A 26,615-nucleotide genomic window follows, 5' to 3' on the forward strand; every position below is an offset into this window, starting at 1 on the left:
TTTCACAGTGGCTTGAGAAAAGTGAGAAAATGTCCAGTGAATGGCAGTTATGTGAAAAAAAAACCTGCATTGTTGATGTCAGGGGTCAGAGGTCGCAATGGGCAGACTGGATGGAGACTGCAGAATGGCAATGGGCTTAAAGTGAAGAGACGCAATTGATATTTTGTCCATAAACCAACATGTAAAGTAACGTTAAGGGAAAATGTCTGGTCACCCAATTCAAAATAAGAGCATGAAAACGTTGGAGCCCAACATTTTAAGATGGCATGGACGCTTTATTAAACTCTGCACTCGGTCAGGCCATGTGGTAACACCTTTCATGCCTCTGTGGAGACCTGCCGTGAAAAAAACAAAACAAAACAAAAAAAAAAAAACTCCTTTTCATGTCCCATTACCCACCACTGCCTCCATCAATATGTCGCTCCACTTACCCAAAGGCTTCAAGCCCAGAGAGGCAAAAAAATAAATAAAATAAAATAAAATAAGCATATTAATTATTAAAACCGCCAAGGGAGAAGGGGCGGAGTCGTGGGGTTGGATGGTAATATGCGTGTTTACGGCGGCGGGCGAGGTTATTTAAATGGGTTTTCGGCAGCGTTGCTCTTATTAAAGCGGGAAGCTCGCCGCAGTGTCAGCAGCTGAATGAGAGGCCATTGTAAAGCGCTTTGGGCTACCGTCAAGGTGCTGGAGAGCGTTATAGAAGTGCAGCCCATTCACCATTTTACCAATTTACCATTTTACCCGGCTCTTTAAAATATGTATCGCGTCGGTGGAAAAGCTGCGGCTGATGAACTGGCGGCGAAGACCACAAAAGCACTCATTCATCCGGCAGACGCGGGAAAAACAGAGGTAACTCAATCAATTATGGCAAAGAAGGGAGAGAGGGAGAGGAAGAGGGAGCGATTGCAATGAAAAACTGGTACAAACGAAGGCAAAACAGGATCAAACGCAACAGATTGAGCGGTTTCATCACTCAAAGTCCACAGGTGTCCGCTTGGGCCCCGGCTGATCGAAAGTGGCAGTTTCCTCTGCTGCGCATGAGACCCACCAGGCTGCCAGTCAGCTCTTATTTTATTTGGTTTCCCACTCATTTTGCTCCTCCTCCTCCCAGATGAACGCCGAGCCCGTCTGACATCAAAGACCTGTCTGAAACACTCTTCGGCCTTAAGTATCAAAGCCAGAGCATCGGTGCCGGGGCTCGCACAGCCACACAGCCACACAGCCACACACACACACACACACACAAATCACACACACACTCTGGCGACGTGATAAAAGCCGCAGTGACAGACAGTCAGTTACGGGAACTGAAAGTGACAATCACAGCCCGAGTTTGACTTTGTTTTAAATCAGCAATTACATCCGTGGCAGTGGAGGGAAAGTGAGATGGTGCAGTGTAGAGAAGAGCAGCAGCCATGTAAAAAAAAAAAAAAAAAAAATAGAGAGAGAGAGAGAAAAAAAACAAAGTTGAATCATCTGAAGAGTCGGCCATGGAGGCTTCTGACACAGCAGGTCAGCGGAAAAGTGAGACTTTGAAACTTGGACTAAGAAGGAAAACTGGACTTGTTGTTTTCTAAACGGGAGAGAACCTTGGATTAGTCATTTGGATCCACTTTGGTCTGTCATCATAATGTGATCAGTGCGTGTATGTTTGTTTGTCCATATTGACACCACATGCTCTGATTCTGTCCCTCTCACTTCAGTAAATTTCCGTTTCCTCTGAAATGGGCGAGCGGCATAACATCAATAAACATCATTACCGGTTTTGTCCTCTAAAAAGTGTTTCATTGGCACTAGATTTACAAAACACCAACAAAATAACAGTTCTTTATCCCCTTAATCACAAAGTAATTTGGATTACAACAACCAGAAATGATCTTTATTTCCCCTCACCATCCTTGCTGCAGTCCCCAAAATAACCAACAGGGTTTCTCTGACATTTCATTTCATCTTGGCGAACGCTATTTTATGGCTGTCTGAGCCCCATTACATCCACATCATGGCAGATCTTAGCCTGATCTGAGCCGTTGCCCGGGGGAGACGGAAATGTGAGGGAAGGGGAGAAGAGAGCTGTGTTTTGATTATTAATTGGCATTAAAATTCTGTCCACGCCTTTTTAACTTTTAATGAGGTGAAAGTCGACTCTCGCTTCCAGCGGGCCATGGAGGTTCAGTTTGGAAGGCAAATTGGTTACACAGGCCCGCACAGTCACGTCTGGCCTATAGTGCGGGTGTGTCTCCAATCAGTGAAGGGTTTTCTGAGGCTCATTCATGAAATCAGAGCTTTAGGATGTCCTGTTTCTTTAAAACAGACAATATACTGCCTGTCGTGTAGACTTTTTTTTTTCTTTTTATGTTTATAGGCAGCATATCAAAAACTGATAGGCTTCTGAAATTACAACATTTAAAATATGAACTTGTCAAAGACCCAAAAAGAAAACATAGAGCCAGTAATTTTCATTCTATTTTATTCCTTTTTAACCTTACATCATTTCAGGCAACAGGAGACTGGAGTGCTTGAGATTGTGGTTGAACGGTTACCTGGTCAATGACACTGGGGAGTGTTACTCTTCCTTCAACAAAGTGAATCATAAATAATGGAGAGGTCCCTTCTTGCACCTTGACCTCAGCTGTCAATCTGAGGTCAAGTCAACAGTAATGATGAGGCGTTGTTCAGCAAACGTTAGCGCAGTTTGCTTTGTGTTCACACCAGAATAGTCGCGGGTGACAAGAGCAGCAGGCTATTATGAGCCACAACGTGATGTGGCGACAGCAACGACCAGCGCCTGGTCAGGAGGATGATGTTTCCAGGGAGTGAAAGAATTCAACCGATCAATGCCAATACATTAATTCATTCATTCATCTTCTATACCCGCTTATTCCTATTCAGGGTCACAGGGTCTGCTGGAGCCTATCCCAGCTGTCTTAGGACGAAGGCAGGGTGACACCCTGGACAAGTCGCCAGTTCATCGCAGAATGCCAATACAATTAAAGACTAAAGCGACATGTGCCCGTGCGTCTTTGTGGTGGCAATCAAAACATCCAGAAGAATCAGCACTGCAGTTGGTCTGAAAAGCACGGATGCTAACATAGCATATCCACTACAGCTTGTTGTGTTAGCTAAGCTAACATTTAACAGTCTACTTTCTAGAGGCCAAGATGGTGTTGAGGTCGTTTGGCAGCTGATGGACTGTTTAAAGTTTTTCTCTTGAAATCTTTGCAGAATTCGCTGCAGCAGAGATGAGCTCCATCTGCCGATTCCCGAGCAAAAACTCGAACGAGGGTCTGGTGACCAGCTTTGTGTCACAGGCAGTACGAACCTGCAGGTTTTAATTTGAAATTTTTTAATCTGAATTTCTTCCCTCTATGACAATATGTTCAGTTACGCCCCATTAATATTTCACAGAGCACTGATATCTCTGTTAATGAAATCTCATAAATCATGTTGATAAATTATAAAAGCATGAAAAACAAAAGTGAACCTTTAACCCCGTGCTCAATGTGAAACAACCCAACAAAGGGACAAATGTTGACTGAGCTTGGCAAAAAAAAAAGGGAGATGACAAAGTGCAGTGCAGAAATTTTGTTCCACAAAAAGTACTAAAACAAACTTTGGCTGTTTTTCTTCTTCTTTCTTTTTTCCACTCTGCATCAAGACCCATATGTTTGCTCCGCAGGCCCACCGTCTTGGCCACGCGGTCATATTACACGCCAATCAATTAGCGGCAGACGCCACTGGTGGCCCATGCAGGGCTTCAATTGAACACGCGCCTCCACGCGAACCACATTAGGGGCCCGCAAATGTGACAATGTGAATGTCGTCCTTCAAGAAGGGAAAGTCCCCCTTGCACCTTTCCTGGAGCGATGAAATATTGAGTGTGACACCGGGAGTAATTGCACGGGAAGTAATCAATTAGACACACAATTGAAGGAGACCTAAGGTCTGCTGGCTGCCGGGCGAGAGGCCTGACGGACCGCCGGGCACGCGCTCAAAAACCAGTCTGGCCTGCGGAAAATTTGCCTTTCTTCTCCTCCTCCGAGTTAGATGGCAAGGGATCATGTGGCGGAAGCAGTTTTTATGCCCTCCCATCAGAGGAACCTTGTCTGAGCCAAATTGTCTCTTTCACCTTGCCCCGCTCCATTCAATATGCACCTCGCCGTCACACCACGGCGAACAGGACATGCTCGGCTCATAATAACACCAGCGCACTCTCGCTAAGAGGTACCTCATCCAAAAATGTGACTCGCGGAGAACAGAGCGGGACTGGAGTGCTCTGACGGGGGAGGGGCAAACGAAAAAAAAAAACAGAAAAAAACAAAAACGGTCCAAACATTAGCATGAATTTGCGCGAGAGGCACCGACGTGACAAGCGGAGACGGCCAAATGAAATGTGATGAGAGACGCGCCGCCAGAGAGAGGGAGCGAGAGAGAGAGAAGTGAGTGTGGGGGCAGGGGGCGGGGGGGAGAGATGGAAGAAAGACAGAAAGTAGAGGAGATAAAGAGGGAGCAGATGGGCCATGAAGGAGTGGTTAACGCCTTGGCACCGCGCACGGGCTTGTGTACATGCATGAGACGAGAAAGGATCTTTTTTAGCAGATGGGGCCTCAGATTGGACGCTTCATTTTGGATCCGGCGGAGTGCGGGCACAAGGGGCGGCTGGGAAAAATGAATCAACAACTCTAAACAAATATGAAAAAGAAAAAGGAGGTGGGGGTGGAGAGAGAGAGAGGGGACATGGGTGCGGGATAAATTGGAGGAGAGCGGGGGCGGGGGGGGAATCAGAGTGCTCAGCTGTGTTTCGCTCCATGTCGCGGTTGTTGTTACTTGTCGGGAAGCGGCGGATTCTGTTGGCTGACGCAGGAATGACGACAGAGTGGATTTGCTGGAATCCAAATCTGGATATGGGACTTTTGAAAAAGGAAAACTGCCACAAGGTCGATCTTCACCTTTCATTCAGGCTGTTGGGATAAAAAAAAGTCGTTGGAGTCCCTTAGCGGCGTTCGGAAGATTCACTTGAAGACACTTCAAGACTAAAAGCAAGCTTTGCAGAAGGCAGCCGGCAACAGTGTTGTGCAAGTGCTGAAAGAATTGTTCAAAACTTTAGAGTCACCTTTCTGGTTAATGAGTCATTCATTCCTCAAGTCTGTTCCCTGCGACCCCTAGCTAAATGCTGCAATAAAGCAACCAGACAGCAACAATGTTACCACTGAGCAAGTGCATTTTTTTTTTTTTTTTAAATAATGAACTCCCATCCTCCCTCAGTGCTCCGAGGTTGAACTGTGAACGGATGAATCGGTTGCTCACGGCACCTGCTCGTAAAATCAACAAGTCACAGGAGTGAGTTTGTCTGTGCTTATAGATTTCCAGACTCCTCAGGTGACTGACTCAGTGACTCACGTGACTCCAAAACCTGATTCTCTTTGGTCAATGACACAAATAAACTTCATTCAGATTCAAAGAGGACCGACTATCCGATCACAAATTTGCAGTCCACTTAGAACCTTCCTTTGTGCCGAAAGAAGTAGAATATAAACGAAAAAAAAAACAGCCAAACTTTTCTTCCCAATGCATAGACTTCCGTTTCCTCTTCACTTCACTCTCACCTCCGACCAAGCGCACTCTCTCCCTCTCAACTTTTTTTCCTTGGCTGTGACTTAAATTTCATATTCATGAGGATAACGTGGCTAAGCTTGATTGAAAGGTGCATCGGAGAGAGTCCTATCCCCGCTCAGCCGGAGAGACCTCCTCCACCGCGTCCTCCAAGTCGCCCGTCGCAAATCCAGAGAGTCCATTCACGGCTCGGGGAGAGAGAGAGTGCACCGGAGAAATCAATAAGTGCAATGCTACGATATACTGGCGACAAATTGATTTCATCCAAAGGCAATTTCGGGCCCCAAGTGGAAATGTGGGTGGTTTTCAGCGGTGAAAGGATTTTTTTTCCCTTTTTTTTTTACCGAACCCTCTCTCGATTAGCCCCTTAAGTAGCTAATACGTTTTATCCTCTTATACATGTTGCTTATGGATTATATCGATCACACTCCTGGTCTCCTGGGAGCTGCCGGTAGAGGAACGGGCGACCAATATGATGGCAACAACCGAGGCGCTGTGCTCAGTCTGACAACCATCTCAGATTTCCCTTAAACTACGAATTGAATGGCGGAATTCTGATTGCATGATGTGTGAAGAGGCTCTACATTAAGCCTTCCTGTAGCGGCACATTTTTCGGAGTAAAGGGTGAAAGAAGATGATAAGGACATCTCAGAAAGGAGCACGTCTGACTGTGGGAGCTCCAATTAATTTAACAAATCCATCAGGAAAAAAAGCCCATAGGACGTGTTTGGAAAGGGGAGGTGGGAAGAACTCTGTCTGTTTCATGGTGGACCAATCAGATTCCCCAGTGCCATTTGGGCCAGTTGGCAGCAGCTCTAGGCTGAACTCCAGAGTAAAGCGGAAATAGTTTAATCCACCCAGAAAAGCTATCAGTGGCTTTTTAATTCTTCTCTAACGATTCAAAAATACCATTCAACTGCCGATTTAAAAAGCGTTCAAACTCCAGAGCATGAAATGGAAAATATTTTTTTTCTCCAGAATTTATGGTTCCTAACAGACACACAATCTAAGAATCAATGACAAGCTCAAATATATTGTAAGCCACAAAGCCAAGGCACAATTTTACACATTTTATGGGATCTATTAACGCAAAATGGGCTAAAACCGCCTGCCATCCTCGTTAGACAAAGCAGACAGTTTATTCCTTTTTTTTAAACAGTAATAAGCATCTATATTTGCATGAAAAGCTGAAAAGGATTAAGCCGTAATAATAGCTCACAATGTGTCGGCATCACAGCCGCCACAAAGAAAGAAGGCAGATCCCGATCAGATCGGCCCGTCATACCATATGCTTTCTTACCATCAGATGCCACTAAATCTTCCACGCCGGGCCTTTAAAAGAGTGGCATTTACCTTGCCCCAAAAGATGTTTGTCCTCAAACAGTAATTATAAACAGCGAAACCTCTCCACAGCTCACTAAGAGATGCCTGGGAGCACTTTAGGTATAAACTATACACAGGAGCCCCAAACACCAGGCACAAGAGCCTTGCTCGACGCAATTAAACAACACATTTTCGGCGGTGATTACCGAGAAACAAGGAAACCACAGCAGACCTGAGACTGCGAGGTGTCTCGACAACAAAGGCTCCTCGTTTAGAGAATCACAACACCATAAAAAATATCAAGTGAAAGAAGAACGAAAAAAATCCCCTCCGACTTGTTTGTGGAAAGACAAACAAACAAATAAATAAATAAATGAATGAATAATAATAATAACACTGGGGTGAATCTAGAGGAGTCAGAGTTATGAAGAAGAGCAGATTCAGGCCAAGGCTGTTGTGCACTGCTTCCCCTCGACTTTGTGGCTCCGGGCCACGGATGGCACATCAAACAGCAGCTCCTCGCAGAGTCCAGCTCCGGCTGCTCCGGCTGCTCCGGCGCTGGCTTCAACTTGGCACCACGATGAAGAAAAGACCGGCTCAGCCAAAAAAAAAATGAAAGAAAGAAAGATAGAAAGAAAGAAAAAAAAAAGAAAAGGCGAAGGCCGGACACAAGCAATTCCCTGAGTATGGCACAACATGTGAGACAGAAAACAAGATGCAACACAACACAGAGGCGCACGCTGTCGCTGCACATACACACGCCCATGGATGGATGAGTTGTTGCCTTCAACTCGGGGGGGATCAGAGGGAAGGAGCGGTTGAGGCAAGAACAATAAGAGGGGGCTGAATTATTTAGAATTTCCAGGCAGAGGAGACACCAGCTGGAGGACTCGCGCATCCTGCTTCAAATCTAAATAAATTCTACCAACAAAAAATGGAGGTCTTTTAAAAGGCATGAATCTCTCGCTTTATTTCATGTTGACGGGGCAAGATGTTTTTTTTTGCAAATATGACGACTTAATTCCATTATTTACTCAGGAAAGTGTCATCTGCTGGAATGCCTTTGTGCTTCCTGCCCGTTTCATCAACCCATTCTGATGATCCTGCCCAGAGAACCCACGGCGAATGCCGGTGGCATTTCGGCGTGCAAAGTTTTTGCAGGCGCTATTCAATAAATCATTGAAATGTCATTCTGCGCTTCCCTCCGTATATATACACGTATATATGAGAGAGAAATTATTTATGTTGTGATTGCACCAAACTGAAGCTCCCAATGGACCGTCGCCTGAATCCTTTAGGTGTTTCAGACACATCCACATGGTAAAGAGCCAACAGAAAACTTTTATGAGCAGGGGCAAAACAAGGAACCAGAACTGCTGATACTGCAAAACGGCTAAAGCACCACTTTAAATGACATTTATAGAAATGCAGTAATAATAGCAGTCGAATAAAAGTGACATGTTGTCCAGTCTCTTCTTTGCAGTTGGTGAGCTAGTGGTAGCAGAGATTTGAGTGAATGCCTCTTGGGGCACACACCACTCTTTGAGCCGTTGCGTCTCTCTCTCTAACCTTCTGCCTTGTTGTCTTTGAAGGAAGCTAATTTGACTGCTGAAATTCTGATAAACCCTGTGTTCTGTTAGAGGTCAACAAGATGGATATGTCAGAGCTGGGGGTCGGGGCTTTTCTTTACCAATACCCAACTTATCACAACACACCAAATACTATTCAAAGCACAAATGAATGCACTTCCACTTAGCTTTGCAAGATTTCTAGGGTTGGATTTCACATGAAAAAAAGCACACCTTTGACCTTGTGCCGCACACATCATGAGCTGGCAATGCCCCACTTAGCCCTGTGCTGGAAGAGCGCTGTATCTTTGCAAGTCAAGAGCTCCATTTACAGCTGACCCCAGGGTCAGAGAGCCCGAAGGGAACCTTGTAACGCACACAGGCGTCGGGCATCATAAAAAAAACTGTGAGCCTCCCACGCCGTGTGCTCTTGCTAAGCACACTATTTACAAGCAATCATGCTCACCGGCTCTTTGAACCTCGGAAGGGAAACACGCGGTTTGATTGCCCGGTGTTCGGTAAATCAGTTCATCCTTGATTTTTGTTTATTTCTCTGGTTGGTGGGAAGCGGAATGGAAGGGAAGGGTGGAAACCAGACAATAGAGGCAATTACTCTTGAAAACACTGCCAGTCAACTTCCAGCACCACTGCGGATGGAGGTTTAATGTGCTAATGGAGCCAGTGGGGTACTTGAATGAGTGCGAAGCAGCAGATGGGCAGAACATTTCCTTTTTTGCACAAACTTTGTGATAGAGACCACAGTCCAAGTAGCAGGATATTGGATTGTTTGCTCTTCTGACGAGTGCTTCGCAGTTGTATCTTTGGCAGAAAAAAAAGTGACTGATGAATGAATGATTTCTAAAAGGCAATCCCCTTTATTTTCTCATTGATGCAATTTAGCGCAACATTGATACTTTTACAATCTAAGTATTAGATTCAAAATCACAGGGAGAATTTCACAAGGCGCAGTCAAATTGTCACCCAGCTACATATCAAGGCCCAGGAATATTATCTGGGAGTATAACAGTATATTGTGAAAACTAAATGCATATGTATTAAGTTTGGATAATTTAATGCCCATCACCATTGAAAAAAAGAAAGAAAGAAAAGAATCCAGCCTCTTCCAGCAGACCGCTAAAAAAAATCTGTTCCCACTTAAGCACACATCTGGAGTGCCAACATTTGCCAAGACTGCTTCAGATAAATAATTAATGGCGATGAATAATTATGAGGTAACATTACATGCACGTTTTGGAGCCGACTTGACTTTGGCAGCGTGCCTCGCGTGTTCGGCCAGAGTTGAAGATGTGATGTCTGACAGTTTGGCAATATCACTGACTGAAGCCAATGAATGATTAAGACTTGGAGTCTCACGTCTCGTCTACAAGTTCCACAGGGTTTTTGATTTTGTTTGCTACTTTTTAAAACAGGATGCGTGCAGTGGGTGAAGAGGTGAGGAAACCCAGAGAAACATGAATGCAGCGCACTTGAAATTCCAAACCGCTTTCTCAAATGCTGACGATACATGTTGTTAAAAGATCACTGTTTCCTTTGAAGACACTATTGCAAACACGCACACTGCCAAGTAAGAGCGGACAGACTAGACGTGATTGTGTGTTCCGCCACTGACCTGTGAGGTTCTTCAGGCCGAGCTGGCGCAGGCCAAAGTTTCCGTCCCGCCGGTAATTGAGGAAGATTGCCAGCGAGTAGCGGTCCTCGTACAGCTTGGTCCCTCGGATGATCCTCAAGTTCTCCAGCGGCAGGTAGTCGAACTGGTTGAGGGCGACCAGCACGTAGCCCGTCACTTCACGGATAGACTGCAGAAAGAGAGCCGGAGGAGGGAGGACTCAGTGTTGTTGTTTTTTTTGTTCTCTGAGGCAGATCAAACGAAAATAAAACATCATTTTGAATCTTACAAATTCTAGAATTAGATTTCCTAACTGCAGTCTTAACCACTGAACTGAAATTTAAAAACTGACTTAAATCACCACAAAAAAACAAAAACAAACTCTGAACATTATGATGGTAAGTCAAACCTGCCTTACAAACAGTTTTTGTCCTTCTGGGTTCATAGAAAAAGTAAGTCTAATGTTAAACAAAAAAAAAAAAAAACACCAGCACAACATTTTGGCGATATTTCAGATCGTGCACGACAGCTTTGTTTAAGGTCACCTCTCCCACACTCAGTCATGACAGTGTAGCGAGCACAAATATCTGAGCGCTGAGAACTTGGCCCGAGGCTTTTGTGACCTCAGTGCGAATAAATAAATAAATAAATAAACGCAAAAACTAGGCTCGGGGTTCGGCGCTCATGTCCTGGGTTCCTGCCCCGGGGGAGAGACTGAGCCACAAGGACAGCCATTGCTTCACACTTTAAATGTCATTTAGCGCGGGGAATATAGCGACTGTCAAGACTTTTGGCGAGTGGCCACCCGGTTCGGAGCGGCCGTCGGATGAATCAAAGTGACAGGCAGCGTCCTCTTCCGCCCGCCCGCCGCCATGCTCGCCGTCATTAGCGGACGGGCGGCCAGCGGAGCCTCCCCGGCCCGATGCTGATAGTCAACAAGTCCGTGTGTGAAGTCTGGCAGCGGCTAATGTGGAGAGCTGGAATAATTCCTGAGGAGGCGCCCTGGCATGTGTGGCCGTGGCGGCTGACAGCTGTCAGAGAGCGTGGCCGTCAGCCACCCGTAAGTAAGCCGCGGCTGTAGCTCAGTCATCATTACCCCGCTGATTGCCATTAATAGGAAGAGACGGGCCAAGGGACTCGCGAGTCTTTGTGAATTTATGGGAGTAAATGACAGGGGATTCATATTCAGTGTGTGTGTGTTTTAGAAACTTCACTAGAGCTGGGGAAGGAAAAAAAAAAAGAGGGAGTGAGCGACTTCACAGGGCTGAAAACATTCTGACAGTCAGAGACACAATGACAGTGGAGTTGCCCAAGTTAACTTTTATCCTCAACTCTCGTCTGAGTTGTTTTTTTTTTTTGTTCATGTTGGGATGCAAAATATAGGACGTGTGATTCTTCTAAAGGATCCAGGTAAAGCAAAATTCACTGTATCTCTCCGTACCTGTCAATGAACTCCCCAGAAAGGTCTCCAACCAGTCTGCCCATTTTGACCTCTGACCCCGTGTAAATGAGTTTGTTTTAGATGAGGGCAAGGTGAACAGAGACGAGGAGATTTCTGATTTCTGCTTCAAAAAAGGATTTATTTTCGTGCTTGTGGGAGAGGAAAAAAAAATGCCTTTGAACAAAAATGGCTCCAGACGTGTAAACCCTAACCCCCCCCAAAAAAAAAAAAAAACAAAAACAAAAAAACACTCTATGTGGGAACTTTCCGTTTTGTTTCAGATCCACAAATTTCTGAATTCCCACCAAAGCAATGCCAGGCAGAGCTCCCCTCAGCATTGTGCTTCTCTCCCCTTTCACTCTCCGCAAAACTCCCTTTAAATGAGCTGCACCTGTCCTCCTCCTGGCGGGCCAAACCATCTGTTTCTGGGGACTGGGCAAAGTCACCGTTTCCGCTTGTAAAGAAGTGCATTTATATCAAAAACAATTCCTGAAGGAAATATACAATAAAATAATTCTGCCAAAAGTGATTCGTAAGTTTTATTTTGTTCACCATTTGTTCCTTTAAATGACAAAATAATAGTTTGACTGTTAACTGAAACCCCCCCTGCTAAGGGAAGAATACAAGCTGCTACTTCAGGTCAGGTGGGGAAGGCAAGCCGTGTCTTCACCACAGCCCGGGACCATTTTCTGCAAACCCTCGGGATATTCAAGCAGTAGATCATCAGCGAACTGTGAAATACCACTACCAGCCCGTCTGGACAACACGGTCGCCGCGTCCAGACTCACTTCAGTCCTCTCCATCCATCCATCTTCTACAACTTTATCCAGAGTGGGGTTGCGGGGGCAGGAGTCTCAGCAGAGATGACCAGACTTCCCTGGCCCCAGTCACCTCCTCCAGCTCATCCAGTGGGACCCCAAGGCGTTCCCAGGCCAGCCGAGAGACACAGTCCCTCCAGCGTGTCCTGGGTCTTCCTCTGGGCCTCCTCTAAGTAGGACATGCCCGGAACACCACTCCAGGGAGGAGTCCAGGAGGCATCCGGAACAGATGCCCAAGCCACCTCAGCTGGCTCCTCTCAATGTAGAGGAGCAGCGGCTCTACTCCAAGCTCCTCCCGGGTAACTGAGCTCCTCACCCTGTCACTTTAGTCCTCTTTCTTTCCTTATTCTCATGTTCAGCTTGAACTTCAGAGAGTTGTCTTCACCGCAGCTGCATGGCTACATGCTTTAATTCGCCGCCATGTGATTAGGTGAGAGAATATTTGATATTTTCTAGGTCCTGCTCCACCATCAGTGTGACCAGGTAGGATACTTTCACAGACACTAGCCTGGATCCCATTAGTGCTCTGAAGCCACTAATGATGTGGCCCAAAATGGACAGTCCAAAAACAACTTTGAATGAAAGGAAATAATAATTATTCTGGTACACACATACACACACTTCAGCGTTTTTCTTTCTTACACGTCTGTCCCCATTCGCATCGCCGCTCGTTTGTTATTTCCCAGCCACTAAATCAATAGTTTCCAAAGTGCAGCACTGCAGAGGCAAATAAAAGGACCAAGAGAGAGACGATGGCATGTACACACACACACACACACACACACACACGCACATACACACACTTCTCTCCCCACAGACTGTTTGTTCAATAATGAAGTGGATGAAAAAAGGGAAACAACTTGTAGTGATTACAGCCCTTGCTGAGCTAATGGCCAAACCCTCCCAGCATGGTCACTTTCATTAAACACAGCTCAACCAAACAGGCAACCCCCAACCTGGAGACCGCCAGCGAAGGCCGAGGGTATCCTCCAGGAAGCAGTCAGCTGGACAACATTGATCTTGAACCGCAGCGGAAGTCTCGGAAGAAATACAAAAATGAGACACAGGCGCCGAGGTTGCTCTGCCAATGGAGGCTTTTCACTCACTTATTTTCTGTCTGTTTCTGCTAAATTAGTCCAGAGTCATTTGCACGACCTTCTCTAAAAACGGTGCAATTAGAGCCGCAAATTGGCTGCTATAGATAAAAGCGCGACTCTCACCATTGTCCTGAATTTCTCTCTGAGAAAAATAGCTCCTGAACTAACCTACAGGCGTGCGAGCGCGTGGAAATGGTGACCTGGGTTCTGGCTTGTCTCTGGTTTTTGTGACGGAAAGGAAAAACTGCGACGTCAAGTTTTGATGTTCCACGCGTGTGATGGATTCACATGTTCAGATTCGCCATAACTGGCGACATGGCTAGTTGCAGCAGCAGCAGCTTCAACATCAACAACAACAGCAAAACCATGGTGAGTGATGAGGAACCAAAGTATTTGTTCGGCTTCATTCTTCAGTAAAATATAAAAAACTAACACAACCCCTCACCTTAATAACAACTACAACATTCTATTACCATATTAGGGTGTATTGTCTTCACCGCTATCTATTGATGGCAGACGCAGAAAACGCGCTCAAGTGGCATTTCTTAGATTCCCGCACCCCTTTATAATTCATTTGTGTTACAGTGAGGCCAAATCCCGAGCTCGGTGCCAATCCCCACTCCTAACTCGTGTAAACTCCCCGGGCCGGCTCGCCTCCCTGCAGATCAACATGTCAGAGTCGCAGCAACAGTGGACAAAAGGGGAGCGGCGAGCCAGATTCGCTAGATTAACGGGGATTTCTGCCTCCCTCCCGGCTGCCGCAGCCGTTTGCGAGCGGAAGTGTGGCGGCGGAACAAACCCCTCGCTTGAGTCGGAGGGGACGTGCGCGGTTTTGAAATGGAGTCCTTCAATCTCCCTCTCCCTCCCCCGCCTCCCCGACTTCTAAAAGAAGAGGTGAAGGAGTGCGCTCGCAGGGTGGAGGGAGGTCCGGGTGAGGGAAGGAGAGAGAGAGGGAGAGACAGACAGATGGACAGGGTTGGATGCACGCTGGAGGAGGAGGAGGAGAAGCTCAGTCAAGTGAGTCAGAAAGGGTTTATGTATATTTTAATGCATAATTAACGGCACACCTGTTCCAGGTCAGGAGAGAAGGGGGAGGGCGGGCGGAGGTGAGGGTAGTTGGGGGAGCAAAAGGTCTGAGGAAGGGTGAGTGCTTGGCTGGGCCCCGGCGCAGGGCTCAGAGTGCAATTAGTCGACTTTGGAGAGAGTGAACACGCGTTAGCATGATTGCCTCTCATTTCCATACATATTGAGGCGTACGGCGGCGCTCCGCAGGGACGCGGCCATTCAAGCCTGATACAGCGACGCCGGGAGGGTTTTAAACGCTCGCATCGGTAAACCCCTCATCCTCCCCCTCAACACCACCTCCCCACCCACTCCCCCCCCACCCGCTTCCTTAAAACCCCGCGCCGAGAGCCGGCGTCAACATCGGTAAACAGGCGCCGAATCCTGCTGGGGGTCCGGCGCTCGAGTTTGAGTAAAGATTAAAATTGCCGGAGAAATTATCGGCAAGTTCCTCCCCCCCGGGGCTGCGACGCATCGCTTCAAGACCTCTCATTTCGAGAAAGTGGAGGATTCTCCTGCCGTGTTTTTTGCGCGATAATTGCTTGCCACCGGCGACGACTCCTCGGCGAGCCGAGTGGCTATTTGTTGTCCGCAAAGTCGCGGAAAAGTTGGCAAATTGACGTCACTGGCTAATTTGCAAGAAGGGCACTTTGCATATATACATCCATCCATCCACCCATCCATCCATCCATCCATCTTCGATACCTGCTTATTCCTGAGCTCAGGGTCACGGGGGGTCTGCTGGAGCCTATCCCAGCTGGCATAAGGCGAAGGCAGGGTGACACACACACACACACATACATATATATATATATATATATATATATATATATATATATATACATATGTATATGTATATGTATATAGACACAGTTTGTTGTAATAATTGACTTAAAGGAAAATCAAAAACAATGCTGTTGCTATCCTCTCGAGCTTGTGCAGCCCCTGACAAAGTCAGTGTGACTTTACAACGTGGCCGTACGGAGAAAAACGTTCCTGCGTGCTGCTCTTGTGCAAGTGTCCCACTAACCACCACCTGAAAACTCTAAAATCCACCTAAAGTGGCTTCAGACCACTTAGACACCTGCAGCTGATTCTGCCTTTGATCCTCCTCTATGTGTGTGTGTGTGTGTGCGCGTGTGTGTGTGTGCGTGCGTGTAGCACTCAAGTGTCTCTCTGGCTGGACAAGATGATTACAAGGACTCACATTTGAAGATGAAGAGAATCTGTTCCCCTCTAATGTTTCCGTGATACAAACAAGCGCATATTTTTTTTGTCTGTTCACAAAAAAAAAAAAAAAAATCTAGATCAGACTTTCTTTCTACTTTTGCGGCACTTTCCCCCCGCACAGCACATGAAACAGCCTCATGAAAGATTTTCTAGCATCTCTGTAGCCGTTCCACATCCTCCTCCTGCTCCCACTGAGGGCTGGAGCCTGACAGTTTTCCGGGGAGAATGTTTTACTCGAGGATTCGAGTGCCCTGTACAGTAACACATGAAAGGCTATAATATTTGATTAGAAAGTAAATCACGGCGACGAGCGAGGGGACGTACTATCAAAAATTCCGCTGACGCAGACGAGCGCAGGGCGCCGGCGCGGCCGGCGAGGACGGATGACTTTGAGAAGTCCGTGTTTTCAGAGTGACCATGTGACGTGCGCCGGGGCAACACCGTTCGATTTGCACTTGAGTTTTATTGTTTACGACAGGATGACAGGCGACTTGCCGGGCTTGGTGACAAGTAAACCCTGTAAGGTGCACGTCTCGTCCCCAGAGAGGAGGCTGGATGGTCAAATATAGTGAGAGAAGGCTGAGCAGGCCGATCACATGGGGAGGATCGTTGGGGTTGGGAGTGTCAGCAAGGTCACCGGCAGTGACATTCTTCTTTTCTTGGTTCATTAATATATTTGTGCGGATTCGCTTGTATATATATTAGTCTCAAATTTGTATTTTCCTCTATTTTGTTTGATTGTTTTGGTTTTTCATCTTTTCATCTTTTAAATTATACAAATTTTGCATGTTTTTTTTCCCTCTTTTTTTTCACCAGAAAAAAAAACAATAGAAAGACACACAAAACAGGAACTCAGGTCACTTTAACTTTATTTCAACATAGTAAAGTCAACTGTGACTAAGGTCCATTGTACAATTAGAAAATCTTGAAGGCCCCTGTAATAAAAAAACAACAACAAAAAAGTGTGTTGTCAAAGACCTCAACAATCCAAGTTTTTGCTAAAACATCTGCATCTGATGTCACAAAGGACACCTCAATGCTAGACTTGCCTGCTCATGGATGTGTCAGTATAAACAGATGGTCAAACTTTTCCTTCTTAATTTTTTTTTTTTTTGACAGGAGCCTGTAAACAGAGGGCTTGACAAAGTGGTTGATGGCTGGGAAGGAAAACAGAAAATGGGCATTAAGCGCAACCTCCCAATTTTACGGCGTCACCGTGGTGGCGCTGCCTCCTCATGGCGTCCAACGAGCCAAACGCTGCTCGGCCGACCCTCTCGGCTCACTCCCCTCCGTCAGTGGGCCGCACTTCTCCAATTACATCCTCCACCCGGCGTCGGCGACGAACCTCCACCAAGGAGATGGAGACGGATAGGCGAGCGGAGGAGTGGAGTGACACTCCTTCCCACGAGGGGAACTCGCAACTTCATCCGAGCTCTGGTAATGAGTGGACCCCTGTGGGGGATTCTCTAAATGGACTAATTTGTAATTGATTCGGCGCATTAATTACCGGCCTGGTTACGCCTGTGTCATGGTTAATATTGCGGCGACGTGACGAGGCCGGGAGGCTTCGTCTGTGCTGGGACCGTTCGGGTGAGGCAGCCATTATTCAATTATGCCGCACATATCGGCGACGAGGCAAGTCTTAATCCGGGAGTAATCACTTCCCCTGCGCTCCCCGACTATCTGCTAATATGCGGAGGGGGGGTAGGGAGGGAGAGATGGAGGGAGGTGGGTGGCGCGGTGCTGGGAAGCGGTCCTGCAACATCCACCAAGTCCATGGTTAGCTCCTTAATCGGGCCCGCAGAGCCAAATCCCCTCGCTGCTATCGGGAAGCGGAGCAGCGGCTCCGTGCTTTGACTTCACTGCGATTAAAGGAGCCCCGTCGCGCAGTGCTCCTTTTATTTTTTTTGTTGTTCTCTAATGGTAATGTGTCTGCCCAGTCGATGAATTTTCCAGGAACGAGAGGAGTCCTTAAAGGCAACAAGCCCCCAGGGGTTTGTTCCACCGTCTCAGAATCAGTTTTAGCCGGAAGCTTAAAAACAAGTGGTTTTCGGGGGAGGCTGCAAACAAAGCTGCCCCCCACATCCTACCCCAGTCCTTTTTCGATTGAATGAATAATGGCCTTCATAAGAATAAGACTAAAACAAATCTCAAAATATTTAAAATGAGCGATGCTTGAGTGATGCGTGTCTTGTTTTGCGACGGCACCGTCTTGGCTGTGGCTCAAGAATCAAAGTTCCTACAACACATTTTCACACTTCAAAAAAGACAACAAAACAGAAACAGACATAAGACTGAAAGTCTGGGCAGACTTTCTGTCTGACATCATGTTTTCAAACCAGCATTTTTACTGTGGCACCAAACCACCAAGAACATTTTATTCAACTTGGACAACATTTTACCGAGTATCACCTTGAGCATGAGGCCAGCAAAAAACATCAGCTCAGAAAACTACAACAACAACAACAACTCCCTTGAACAAAATGCAGGGCAGTGTCTTGCAAACATAATTTGATTATTAATAAATACACATGTGTGCATAAAATCAGCTAGATTGCAAAGCGATGCTGCCGTTTCTTTTCGGGCTTTACGGTGGAGACGCAAGGCCTTGTGGGTATAAAATTCTCTGTCGCGGTGAGGCAGTCCGCTCGACGTGGATTCCTACAGAACAACAACAATCCAACTCAGTGGATGAAATAATTTGGATTTGTTCGCTTAAAAGAGAGACAACGAGGACTGTGCCTGATTATCTCCGGAGCAAATTGATTTGCTAGCTGATTTTAAATGCCCCCATCCTTTAGTTCCTCAATTAGCCCAAATTGGTTAATAGAAGAGTAAAACTGTTGCTGCTGAGCAAATGGCTCAGTTTGGATTTTTTTTGTTTTTGTGTGTGTGTGTGTGTGTGTCGTCCATGTACCCAACCCTCCCTTTAAAATGAGATTGTGTGTATCATTTTTTTTTTACTTACAAAACAAGTTGAAGATCAGACACACTCCATTTATTCGCCCCCTCCTGTTATCAACTTTAAAGTCCGACAACAGCCTGCTTTCAGCCCTGAGCCAGGAAGGGAGATAAAACAGAAGCCCCTCTTTCCCTCGCAGTCGATGCTATTTCTGCTTTGATCTGCAGCGGCCATCCCCTAACCATTCTCTAAGAGTTTGGACCAAGCGCAGCATAACAAAAACAACAGCCACGGCCCCAAGCGGGACCAGACTTCATTGTGCCCTCCGCTGCATATTTCTGCTTGGCAATCTAAAGAGCGCCTGCAGGAGCTTTAAATCATCGGCTGAATAGCCTCCTCTCCGCGTGTTGGATTTTCTCCCTATTTGGCCATCGGTATTTCACCATGGAGACCCAGTTTAAAAAAGAAGAAGAAATTTCCCCCCCCAAAAAACCTCATGTCTTTCTTCTGTGCACCTTTATGGGATTTTAGCAGCTTCCAGATTGCGTCACGGTTCCAGTGTGACATACACCTCTGGGCGACTGCAAAAAGACTTGACCAAACCTTGGGTTGGTCAGGACTTTCAAGGGTAGAAAGACACTGTAAAATAGGCTTGAAGCATGTCGACATAAAGGTTTTTGAAGGTGCAGCCAAATATGTTTTTTTTTTTTTTCTGAAGGTCGTCCGTCATTTTAAGTTCTATTGGAACTCCTTCTGCAGCTTTCCATCGGCATGTTTCCGTTTGGCTACTTTTTGTTTGGTGTTCTAAACTCGACAGTTGAGTGCAAACCACTTACACATCTTTTTGTGCTTATTGTTGAAGGGAAGATGTCTTCATTTTAAGGGAAAATTGAAAAGAGACACCAAAATCCAACTATTTGCTAATGCGACTATATACATACTATAATAGTACATTCTTTGAACAGAAACGGGACACACAAGCACCACATTGATAGTAATAATAAAAGGCATATGGGCTAGCTTTCTAGCAGATGAGTGTTTAAAATGTGCACTTAAACATAATTTAAAAGAAAATAAAGAAACATTAAAGGTATTAGAGATACCTGGAAAATATATCTTTTATCAACAGCACCTTTCTCTTCTTTGGCTTCACTGAAGTGACTCACACGTTCCCCTCTGGGGGCGCTATGCTTCTCTTGATTAGCAGTCTGATCAAATTAGCAGTCTGGTCAGTCACCTCAGTCTGGGGTCTGGTCACACAGCAGTGCCGTTACGTCTCCCTCCACTAGTGGTCCAGTGAGGTTGTCAAGTGTTGCTGTTGGGGAGTCAAGGCTGTGCTTAATGGCCCCAACAGCATCATTATCTAATAAAGGTTGATGGGACTCGTGCCACGATGGCGTTTGGAGGGCAGAGGGAGAAAAAAAAAAAGTCACAAGTATGTGAAGATAATTTTTTACTTGTTTTTTTTTTTAATGGAAATGTATCACACTTCCTCACTTTGATGTAATGTAATGGGGATATACTGGAGTTTTATTCAAAGATCCAGAGTAAGATGTGGGAGTCTTTGGATAGATGGCATGCAGAACACACGCAGAGAGAAAACCAAGCAAAAATCACTAAGTGGATACAGGTGGAAGAAAAGACTGCAGTGCGAAGCCAAACAAAGCTTCAAACAAATAAACAGTTTGAAACTAATGACCTTATTGCATCTATTCTTTTCTTTCTCAAACATCAACGGTCCAATAAGACCAGTACAAAGGGGAGGGGAAAAAATAGGTGACGTGGCCTTAGAGGGCCACAGAGGAAATCTCTGAAATTGAAGACAAAGGTCCTGCTCTCTCCGGAGGGAACCCAGAAATCCGTTTTCTGACCCACTTGGCTGTCCTCCTCTCGCTGACACACACACACACACACACACACACACACACACACACACACACACACACACACACACACACACACACACACACACACACACACAGAATAACGGTTTTCAGTCCTCAAAGTTTGACTTGGCAGCCTAACCAAAGAGCATAACTCAGAATTAAAACCAACAGAAAACTATGTTCAAGTCTGACGTGAGAATTTTGAAGCAGGAAGTTTTGTCTGTGGCTGGTTTGACATGAGGGGGAAATTTCAAAATCCTTTAATTCACCAGTGTGAATTAAAAAAGTATGCGATTGAAATCAACCAACAACCAATGTAAAGTCTAGTAGGTCCATCTAGGAAGGACTGAATCAAACCCTATTATCTTCCCACTACAGAGACTTTTAGCAGAGATGAAAAAATAAATAAATAATAACCCAGTACATTAATGGATGCTCTCAAACAAGGCACTGCTCTTGTACTCTGTTAAAAACACAGCTGAGGGTGGCGGCCTGCGTGTCCCGCGGAATGGCTGAATAGTTAACGACTCCCTGGACACTTTGAACACGCCGGCGTTGCATTTAAACTTTAAACGTGAGTCACGAGATTCTGATTCCCGAGCGCCAGTCGTCAACCGTTTCACACCCGGCCAGCCAATCATCTCAACAACATCCAGGCAAAGCTAAAGACATTTACGATGGATTTCTTAAATTTATACCATAATGGTGATTCACTGTTACTGACACTGGTAATGTGTTAAGTTGAGAATCAACTATTTTTATTTATGAATTTATTTATTTATTAGTTCAACACATTTCTGAGCCTTTTGCTCATTATGCATCTCAAAGAATTGCACAGGGCGCTGGGAGGCCTTTCGCTGCCAGGTAAGAAATAAAAAATCTTCAAAGAGCCTCAAAGACATTCAGTCAGTGACAAACACACACATGCCATTCTCACCAGTGTCATTATCACCTGTGCTGCCGATGTGCCTGTTAGGATTTTAACCTATTTTAAGAAGCCCTTTAAAAAATACATGGTTCATAAAAACAAAAGACATAAATAGATTTCTGTGACATTTCACACGGCTGTGTGTTGGCGTTGCGACAATCACTTTTACACAACAACAGGGCACAGTGAAGAGTCAGAGAATGAAGCACAAGTAGAGGTTGCTATATATATTTCATATTTAATGAATGGATACCTTCTGCCATTTTCATGACTGGGAATCTTAATAGTCCAAAATCAGACTCAGGAGCAGTTGCCGGGATCCTTGGTTGATGGCCAATTAATTTCTGATTAAAAATGCTGATTACCATTCAGCAAGAGCGGACTGAATGGAAAACAGGCTGTGATAATTTTTTGTGCGCGTGTTGTTGTCGAACTGCTCGCAAAATGGTCTGTTTTTTCCCCCATTTCAAACCAAAAAGTAAAAGTACACGGACCCTTTTGTGTTTGTAAGAGCCACCAATTTGGGATTGAGAAAAAAAACTAAAAACACACTGAAAGAGTCCCACCGAGTTTGGTTTCCGCCACGCTGAGCGTGTTCACATATTTTGAACAAGTCAGCGAAAGGCTCGGAGTGACTGTAAAAGTTGGGCTGATAATCCGCGTTTGTGGCCGTTGCGTGTGCCACAAGACAAAAGCCGGCGCAATTACAGATGCAGCCACTGGCACATTAGCGATAAAGACACAGCTTCTGGCGAGGCTGGAGCTGGGAGCATGAGCTAGCAACAATGCATTTATTTCAAAGTAAAAGCCGCAATTATACTAAACGAAGGTCCTTTTTGTCCCCCCCCTCCCCTCCAATACCTACCCCGCTGTTCCTTTGTATCGCTCCTCTCCCATACGCTGCTTTTCTTCTCTTTTCCATATCAAAGGACAGCCCTTTATCTCCCCTGTGTCAATGTCAGCCAATGGTATTATCTTCATAAAATGCTATTATCAGCACAATGAGCAATTAAGCTATTTTCTCATCTATTAGGAGGGAGAATCGGATTTGTTCTTGAATAGAACAAAAAGGGCAGTTCCTTGCGAGCCGCCTCTGCCACATTTATGCCTTGTCACGTCGACAAAGTTTCTTTGGCAAGCAGCGCAGGAGGGGGGATGGAAGAAAGTTTCCCTCCACTTCTTTGAACTCTCACCTGACTTTAGCAACGAGGAAACGACTCGCCGTCCCTTTGAACGCTCACACTGAATGAGTCTATCCGGTCTATCGAGAATATTTCCTGCATGTTAAAATGTGTTTATTTTTTTAAATAATCGAGTCATGTGTGGTTTTCATTAGTAATGTTCATAAAAGTCACTATATCTGACGCTCTTTATGAAAGTTTCCCAATTACTTTACAGAACCAATACAACTGTCAGCACATTATAAAACTTACCACTGAGCATCTCCAGTCAGTGAGTGATAGATTGTTTTTAACAGATATATGTAACGCAACTGTGGCAGAAATACGTGAAGATGCAATCGTTCTTTGCTGTAGGCTGCAGAGAGAAAGAGAGCGACGATGCGCTACAGGTCTCCAAAAAGTGTTTTCAAGTTAATGTGGGCGGCGGGGTCTGCGGCCTGACCTCCGCGGCTCGGCGCCACCCATCACGCCCTGCCTCATCTCCCCCGGCGATTTATCGCCCCAAAAAAGCGGCTCACGAAATTGGCTGAAGGCTAATCAACGTTTAGCTCCTCCAACTGTGTTATTACACAGCAATTGATGGATGGTACAATTACACCCTGTGTCACTTAACTAAATGGCTATGTAATCCTAATGAGTTTTTTATTCAAACACTGAGTATTTAGTGCAGCTGGGTGTTGGGGGGGTCTCAAAGATGGGAGGATGGAATACGGCCAACGGGGAAGCCACAAGTAACAGGAAGTGAGGAGGGGAGAGGAGGAGGACAGTGTGTGGACGGGACAACGTTGATCCAGGGGGGACGTGGGTTTACTCTGTAAACAGGAAGTGACAAACGCACAACAAAGCTTGGACTTCTGCCTGAGACATTTGTTTTCTTTAAAAAAAAGTTTTTTCCTCTCTTTTCCTCCCTCTTGATCCATGTTTAGTTCACAGTCACAGTCCAGTGGTCTAGTGGTAGAGTGTCCACCCTGAGACTGCTAGGTTGTGGGTTTGATCCCCAGCCGTGTCATATACTATGGTACATGACTGTACCAATGGTAGCCATTGCCTCCCAAACAAGGAATTTGACTCCATTGTATCTCAGCTTATGTAAGCACTAATGTGTAGTTCATTCATTCGAATTTGGGACGCCGGCTACTGACAAAAAAATAGAATGTTAGATTTAGTGTTTTTAACTATAAAATCTATTTCCTTGTGTGTGTGTCATCAATTGGCAGATACACTTTATTTATCATTATTTATTTATTTTTAATCGCAGTCACTGAGCAGCTCCTTTCTTGCAAAAAGTTGTAAATTTCCAGGAAGGACAAGATTTTTGGAGAATCCGCAGCCAAATTAAATATTGTCTTGTAGTTTCATTGAGTCAGAAAACAAAACAGCTATCGAGCTAAATCAAATCAGTGCAGGCATAAATAATTCTTCTAAAAAACTGTGATTAGAAGTAAGAGATTAGAGTGGAATTTCAAGTAGATCTATTGAATAAGTGGTATCACAGTGGAGGTCATGTTGTTCTTCACAGTACGATGTCTGGTAAAAATGTGTCAATGTTGGAGACAAGGCTGCAGTCTGAACGGTGAATATTATCAGCACAATATTATTTCACAAGGGAAGCTTGTTTATTTTTTTGTCTCTGTCTCTGGATTGGAGTGGATTCTGGAAATTTCTCCAAGCTCGATTCCCACCACGTCCTGCGCTGTTCACTGTCCGTGGGAGCCGTGTGGCCCAGCAGCCGTTGATAAAGCAGAGTGGAGACTGTTGGCGCTCCTTGTTGGCCGGCCGGCCGCTGCTGCACCGGCAGTCTGCATCGGGAACGCAGCGAATCGTGCAACTTTATGTTGTCTGGTGTGAATAAGTGATTGGAACATCTGCGAGGCAGAGTGATGCGAAAAGATAAATGTCTCTGCCCCGACGCACTCTGTCAGTGAATGCGAATGTGTGGACAGAGGAGAGGAAGGAAGATGGGAAAGACGTGAAAAAAAAAACCCAAGATTGCTCTGCTTTTCAATGTTTGCGTGTTTTTATGGTAAAGGGAGCGGACATCTATTTTCTGGGCCTTTTGTGCTCCTTCTTTGCGTTGTTGTGCTCATTCTTTACAGTGGAAATCTTTACAGGCCTGCTCAGGTTGGATTTGTTTCCATCTGCCTTCAGATTCGTACTGAACTGGCTCATTAAAGAGATGGCAAACATATTCAAGGAAAGTTTTCCGTCTGCCCATCAGTTCAGATCATTCTGGAAAGGAATCCGGAAAGGAAATTATACGGTCTGACCGACACGGATGTATGGGGGACCGATGTAATGTATCTGCCAGTCAAGCAGGGAGGTTTTATCCCGCCACGTGATTAGAGTCACACAAACGGACGCAGGTATGACCGAACGCTTCCGGGTTTGGAAGTGAACGTCAAACTGGAAAGTTGGAGGGATGGGTGAGAGGGAGGGAGGGAGGGAAGGAAGGAGGGGAGGCGCACACACGAACGTACACAGAGCATGTTTGCAATTGCAAAGTGTGACACATCGTCAAGCGGCGACCGTCGTCCGACGCTTCTTTCTCCTCCAAGGCAAAACACCAAGAATCATTAATTCTGAGGCGCCGCCGCCGTATCTCGCACACTCCGTTTCTCCCTCACAGTCGCTGACAGGCAATCCGTCTGCCTGCGTCGCAGGTGAGAGTGAGAAAGAAAAGAACAGAAGAGGGAAAGGAGAAAAAAAAGACACACCGGCCACTGAAAATACTGCTTTCGGGCAAATCCTGAAAAATACACAGAGGCTGGTGGCTGGTGGCTGATAGCGGAGCGCGGCGCGTCGTGGAGATCACAAACTTACAGACTTGGGGCGGATGACTGAGTGTGTGAGGGTGATTGATAGAATATTTAGAGCTTTAGAGAATAGTTTAGATTGCGGCCAGCATGGTTGTCAAAAGCTGTTGGGTTTCTGCGGTTCTTGGCTGTGAACGCTCAGTGCGTGTCTCCGCGCGCAGCATAGCAAGTGTCTTGTTTTTTTGTTTTTGTTTTTTAGGGTTATGTGGCGTTCCTTTGAGATTTCTTCGGTGGCTACGTGACACAGAATGACGGAGACTGCACGCCCCTGGGTCTTTGTTCATCTTCTATCACCCAAAAAAAGAATTGGTGATAGTCAGAATAACTATCACGGTCCCAAATCCACAACTCACAATTGCTGAGAGCCCCTGTATTATTTGAATAGGAGCAGAAACCTGAAATGTCAAGGAAAACTTTTAAATGTGTGGTTCTTTTTTTATTATTATTATTATTAATTATTATTATGATAGAAAACAAGACCCTTGTGAACTCATGAACGCTTTAACCACACAGTTTTATTTAAAATTATAAAAATTGTCGAACAGGCTCTCACACTGGTTTCCACTACGGAGGCAACTGGCAATGAGCTCTGGCCTTGAGAGCTAACAGTTGTTAAAGCAACAAAAACAGAGCATGACTACAAAATTCAAATTGTTTTTCTTTTATAATTTCAAAAAAACCCAAGAGTTTGGCAGTATCGTGAAACAAGAATAAGGTGGAACTATCCTGGAAAATAGAATGTGATACAAGCTTGCCAGGCATGTCTATGTATCCTAAGAATTTCAAAAGATTTCAGGGCAACAGGCACAGTGAAGTCCGTGGCAGGTGTTACAGCAAGCAGAAAAGTGGTGCAAAGTTGAGTGAGAAGATTGCAGCATAGGGAGACCTCCACTGTCAACGGTGCCTGCTTTCAACTACTTCCTGGTCACTACTTCCTCCCCGCCGCCTCCCCCTCCCCTCCCCCTCCTCCATAACCTCTCTTCCGGCGTTCCATTTGCTCCGCGGTCTCACTCCCCGGCCCGCACTGTCCTTCATGTCAGATTAAAAGTGATGGAAATGAACTTGAGGGGACGCTAATTGCAATTGTCAATCCAATCTAGGTCGGGCCCGAAAGACAGGGGCTCTCTAG

General features: G+C 45.6%; 1 protein-coding gene across 2 annotated transcripts in view; it reads right to left on the minus strand.

Annotated features, from left to right (window-relative positions):
• The window catches only part of erbb4b (erb-b2 receptor tyrosine kinase 4b), a 226,887-nt gene that overhangs the window by 82,648 nt on the left and 117,624 nt on the right, over positions 1-26,615 (minus strand). For both annotated transcript variants that reach the window (XM_076039762.1, XM_076039761.1), the window contains exon 3: positions 10,132-10,318. In XM_076039762.1, coding sequence (XP_075895877.1) covers positions 10,132-10,318 — 187 coding nt within the window. The remainder of the gene's footprint in view (positions 1-10,131; positions 10,319-26,615) is intronic.

Source organism: Nelusetta ayraudi, unplaced genomic scaffold, assembly GCF_046127955.1.
Source record: "Nelusetta ayraudi isolate G7.1 ecotype Tasmania unplaced genomic scaffold, CSIRO-AGI_Nayr_v1 ptg000060l, whole genome shotgun sequence".
NCBI lineage: Eukaryota > Metazoa > Chordata > Actinopteri > Tetraodontiformes > Monacanthidae > Nelusetta > Nelusetta ayraudi.